The following is a 5,208-nucleotide window of genomic DNA, read 5'->3' as shown; positions in this document are numbered from 1 at the left end:
ATCAAGGGTGGGAGGGGACAAAGACAGGGAGAGGGGACAAGGCATGGGAACAGAGACACAGAGAGGGGACAGGACATAGGGACAGGGACAGATATACAACGATGGGAAAAAGCATCTGGGCAGGGTCACAGGACAGAGAACAGGGACAGGGCTACAGAGGTGGGACAAGGGATGGGGCATGGAAACAGGGTCACAGAGGTGGGACAGGCAACGGGGACAGGGGCAGAGCATGGGACCAGACTGAACAGGACATGGGACAGAAATGGGACTTACAGGACTTCCTATTGCCACGGGATCTCCTGCGCTCCTTGTTGGGGCAGGGCCGGGGGTTGGCATTGTGCGTCACCGATTTCACCAGCTGGTCCATGATTTCATCCGAAGCATCATCTGGGGAGCTGGGAACATCCTCCTGGGCCGGAGAGCCCTGTGCCAGGGTGACTTGTCCTGTCCCAGGCACAATGGAGATGCCGGTGTCAGCTATGCCCAGCCGGGTGGGCACATCTTGAGTGCCTCTGGCACCCCGCTCCTACCCCGGCTGGCACGACTGCGGCGGGCAGGGGCATCCGTGGGGGAGGTCAGCAGGCTCTTCATGCTCTCGTGTCCTGCCTCCATCTGCTCCTCGGGGCCGGTGCACACCACGGCGGGTGGCAAAGCGACCTCGGCGACGCCGGAGAACTTCTCGGTCTGCAGCGGGAGGAAAGGCGGGTGTCGGGGACCTGGGGGGCATCACCTGGTGGTGGCAGCCGGCTGAGCGTCCCCATACCTCGGGGATGAGCCGTCCCCGGGTCTTGTTGCGCTCACGGTGGGCGGCCCGCTTCTTCTGCTGCTGCAGGATGCGCTCCCGGCAGGTGCGGTACTCCAGGGCGAACTCCTGCAGCAGCTTGCAGATGGGCGTCACCTTCACGTCCCGCGCTGTGCTCGCCGGGTACCCCAGGTACAGCAGGAAGGAGTGAAACCTGTGGGGACGTTGGTCACAATGGGCCACCAATGGGACCACGGGGTTCCCGCTGTGTCCCCAGCACCTCAAGCCACCGACCTGTTGAGGACACGCCTGTGCACCACCTTCAAGACGATGATACGCTGGGTGCTGTCCTTGAGGAAGTCTGTCAGCTTGCTCTTCAGCACCGGCTTGGTCTCGTGCTTGGCAATCACCTTCAGGTTGTCCCAGGAGGCCCTGCACCTCCGCTCCAGCTGCACCAGGCTGTTGGCCAGCTCGTCAAAGTCAACCTGTAAGAGCGAGACATCAGCCCTTGGACACGCTAGTGGAGCTGGGCAGCCATGGGACCTGCACCTTCACTTTGCCAGGTGTCATCGGGCTTGCCTCACCTTGGCGGAGCGGGTGATGGAGGCAATCTCCGAGTAGAGGTCGGTGGTTTCTGGGAACTTCTCCACCACCATCTGGCAGAGGTGGTGGAGCAGGGATTGCCGGTGCACCGTGTCCTTCACTTCCGAGACCTTCTCCAGGTAGCCCAGCTCAAAGCCTCTGCTCTGAAACCCCAACGGACTCAGCAGCGCCCCTCCATCCCTCCTCCAGTCTGCAGACCCACTGGGTCCCCCCCAGCACCACCCAGACTCAGGCACCCTCCCAGGCTTCCCACAGTCCCTCTTGGGTACCCACACACCATGGCTGGTCCTTGCACCACTCAAGGCAGGCCACGTCCCTCCACACCCTGCTCCTCACCTGGGAGCCGTTCAAGAAGTTGCCCATGGCCAGCAGTGTGGCCAGGATGCACTTGAAGGTGTGATTTCTGGCCAGCTGCTCCATGCCCACCTTCAGATCAAACAGCGGCTCCGCAATCTCCTGGGTGAGGAGAGAGGCAGGTGAGAGACCCCTTGGCCACCATCTACCTTGGGACCTTCGGCATTCACCCTTGCCCATGAGGACAACCACCCCATGGTCAACCCAAGCCCATGCTTGCCTTGGGACATCCCCAGCCAGGATGGCACCTCCCCTGCTTGGAACTGGCTGGTCCACCCCAGGAACACACTTGGCTCAGCGCTGCGGGGGCTGGCAGCGGTGGGAGGGTGGAGGGGGGATGATGGGGTTCATGGCTCTGTACCTGCTCCAGGCTCTCGTAGTCCAGCTTGAAGGCCCAGAGCTGGAGTCTGTCTGTGAGGTCGCTGATGGAAGACAGGGCGAGCAGGAACTGCTCCGCAGAGCCCAGGGGCACATCAGGGTTGGCCAACTGGGCCTCCTGGATCTTCTGCTTCTCCTCCTCGGTCGGGACCATGGTCAGGATTTTCTAGAGCAGGCAAAGTGGGATGTGTCAGACTCCAGACATGTCACCATGGGATGTGTCACCCCAGGGCTGGCAGCGGAGGTGGCATGGCATGGAGGCCTCCTGGCCAGGGGAAAGAACCCACACGAGCACCTCGGAGGGGCCGGGCTTCTCTGGTGCTCACCTCAATCCCTTCCTTATTGACCGCAAACTCATCGAAGTTGAGCACGGCTGTCTTGATGATGTGCACGGGTGGCAGCACCGTGAGGCCAATGTTGATGGCGTTGCTCCTCTTGGGGTCCAGCACCACCACCACCTTCTTCCCATCGATGGCCTTCTGCAAAGAGGATGGGACGGATGGGGGCAGCCAGGGAAAGGGCTCGCCTTCATGAAAACACCATGGACACGGGGAGTCGATTAGGGACCCAATGGCGAGCCAAACCTGCGCGCTACCCATCACCAAGCCTCGGGGCTGCAGGTACCCATCCTCAGCATAGGGTAGGGGTGACAGGGCATGCCTAGGGGCCCCACAGGAACTAACAGCCTTCCTCCCACCCCCAAAACCCCTTGACTGATGGGTAGTGGCCCGCTGGTACCTTTGAAGTTGGCACTTCCTTTGACCGTGACTCGAAAAGATGCTCCAGTTTGGCAGCATTGACCTCCACGCTCTGCAGGGACGCCCACAGCGTTGCCTGCCCGAACCGGCCCAGCCCCACAGTGCTGTCCAGCTGCTTCAGCTCCTTCCAGAAGAGCTTCACCGTCCTCTTCTTCTTGGCCTGGGAAGGGCCGTCTGTTACTGAGGGACCTGGCAGCCCTGGGGCGGGTGGGCAGCCAGGGATGGCTAGAGGGGGAGGTGGTGGGCAACCAGGGATGGCTAGAGGTGGAGGGGGAACCATGAGAGCTCCAGCGCTCGTGGCTTCGATGCCAGGAGGGAGGAAGGAGCCATTGGCCATGGGCCCCATGTCCAAGATGTCAAAGTCTTCTTCTTCCTCCAGGTCAGTGAAGTCCAGGTCCTTAATCTTCAGCTGCACGGGGCTGGCCTCCAGGCGCTCCCACGTCAGCTCTGCATCCTTCTTGATGGGCATCATCCCAGTGTTCTCCAGCTTCTGCGTGTGGGTCTCAGCATCTATACTCGACGTGGCACACGCCAGCTTGGCATGTGCGCTGGCCACCGGCCCATCTGGAGCTTTGCTGCGGAGCCAGGTGCCCTCCTGCTCTTGGCTGCCACCTCCCTTGGTGTCCGTCTTCCCCTCACCATGGACCAGGGGGGACGATGGTTCCTTGGGGATGACCTTCTCACTCCCCGGCTCCGAGGAGCCCTTGGCATAGAGCATGTCCAGCATAAACTTGGTGTCGGAGGAGATGGTGCTGCAGGAGTCAGTGGTGTCTGGCCAACCCAGGCGAGACCCTGTGAGGAAAGGGGGAGAGGCTTGGATAGCCTGCTCGGAGGGCTGGGGTCCTGCCCCCCGCAGGGTGTGCTCAGATGCCGGCGTTTGGTGCAGGACGGGGAAGCACCACCCAGCTCCTCCATGGCTCCTGGTATCGCAGGGGTGGGCTGAGGACAGAGGGGTCACTAACGCCCACCCCAGGGACCCCGATGAGCCCAGAGCCAGGAACACGTGCACTGGCAGCACCTACTTATGCTGGGTGGCTCCATCCCGGGCTCAGGGGTGCCGCTGTCCCTGTCCCACGCCAGAGTGGTGGGATGCTCCTGTGCTGCATCGCCAAGGATGTCGAGCCGTCCCTTGGCCATAGAAGAGAGCTTCTCCTTCTGGGCTGCAGCCAGGTTCTCCAAGAAGCGAGCTCTGCGAGACAGGGACAGATGTTGGCTGGGAGCAAGGAAGGGATGGGGACAACGGGCAAACCACGCCATGCCACACTGCACAGCCAGCCCCGCAGCACAGAAACCCCTGCACTGGCGACACTGCATGGGGCACCCGGAGGATTCAACCACCTCCAAGCCCTACAAAGAGATGGGTGGCACCACCACGGCTCGGAGACAGGGCTGCCACTGCCCCAGAGGAGCTGAAGCCTCGTGCCATCAGGTTGCCACCATCACCCGCTGGTCCCAACAGACCCAGTGCTCACCGTGACCCTTGTCCAAAAGCTGCAAAACCCAGGAGGGCACCCAGGCAGAGACTCGTGGGGACCCTCCTGCTCCTCACACCCTGCATGGCTGGAGCCCAGACACCTGTGGCTGGGCGCCAGCTCAAGGAAGCGCACGCCTGGAGACACACGCATGCCTCTACTTACTCAAACTTCCTCAAAATAGGCTTGTCCCCATGCAAGGAGGGGGGATCCTCCCGCCTGAGGGAAAAAGGGGTTCAGCCCCACTGCTGGCAGCCCCCCCGGGGCTCATGTATCCTGCACGCACCCACCTGGCAGCCCCCCCCAGCCTGGGACCCTCACCCTGCTGTCACTCCATGGCTCTGGGGACATGTTCATGGGGAGCTGGGAGAGCCCCAGTGAGTCCCTGGGCACCACATGGCATTGATGCTGGTGAGACAGGGCACCGCCCCCTCCTCCCCAGAGCCACCCAGTTTGACACTAGGATGGTGATGCCAGCCCCAGGGTCCCCAGCAGGGACACCTCACCCCCGAACAGGGGGATCAGAGGGTGCCATCCCCCTGTGAGGGATGCTGGTGATGCAAGGAGCAGGCTGGGGTCCCGCAGGCAGGGCACAGAGGGGAGAGGCGAGGGATGGGGACAGTGACAGGTGCAAGGGGCAGCAAGCAGGGCAGGGCAGTGCCTGCTCCTGCCGGAGCATCCCGCCGGGAGGGAGCACACACGTGCAGAGCCCGGGCACTTACCAGACAGGGGATGTTTGGTGCAGCCTGCAAAAGGAAAGATAGAAAGAGTGGGCAGAGGAGAGGGCAAGCGTGGGCAGAGAGGAGCAGCGAGGAGAGTTGGAGCAGAGCTGTGCACGCCTGAAGGATGCCCTGGAGCCCCTCGCCAGACCCTCTCAGGTGCCCACTCCCCTGTCATGCTT

General features: G+C 62.5%; 1 protein-coding gene across 1 annotated transcript; it reads right to left on the bottom strand.

Annotated features, from left to right (window-relative positions):
* Nucleotides 1–273: 273 nt before the first annotated feature.
* Nucleotides 274–5,053, bottom strand: FHOD1 (formin homology 2 domain containing 1; the record flags this gene model as incomplete). Its single annotated transcript, XM_010085789.1, has 12 exons — nucleotides 274–477; nucleotides 531–684; nucleotides 764–956; nucleotides 1,037–1,227; nucleotides 1,327–1,488; nucleotides 1,682–1,801; nucleotides 2,061–2,243; nucleotides 2,404–2,556; nucleotides 2,816–3,627; nucleotides 3,858–4,024; nucleotides 4,473–4,526; nucleotides 5,030–5,053. Coding segments are annotated over 12 exons (2,417 nt in total), but the record flags the coding sequence as incomplete, so codon positions are not given.
* Nucleotides 5,054–5,208: the final 155 nt, after the last annotated feature.

This window comes from Pterocles gutturalis, unplaced genomic scaffold (assembly GCF_000699245.1).
Source record: "Pterocles gutturalis isolate BGI_N339 unplaced genomic scaffold, ASM69924v1 scaffold25300, whole genome shotgun sequence".
Classification (NCBI taxonomy): domain Eukaryota; kingdom Metazoa; phylum Chordata; class Aves; order Pterocliformes; family Pteroclidae; genus Pterocles; species Pterocles gutturalis.
The sequence above is the reverse complement of the archived record's forward strand: the minus strand, read 5'-3'. Positions and strand labels throughout refer to the sequence as shown.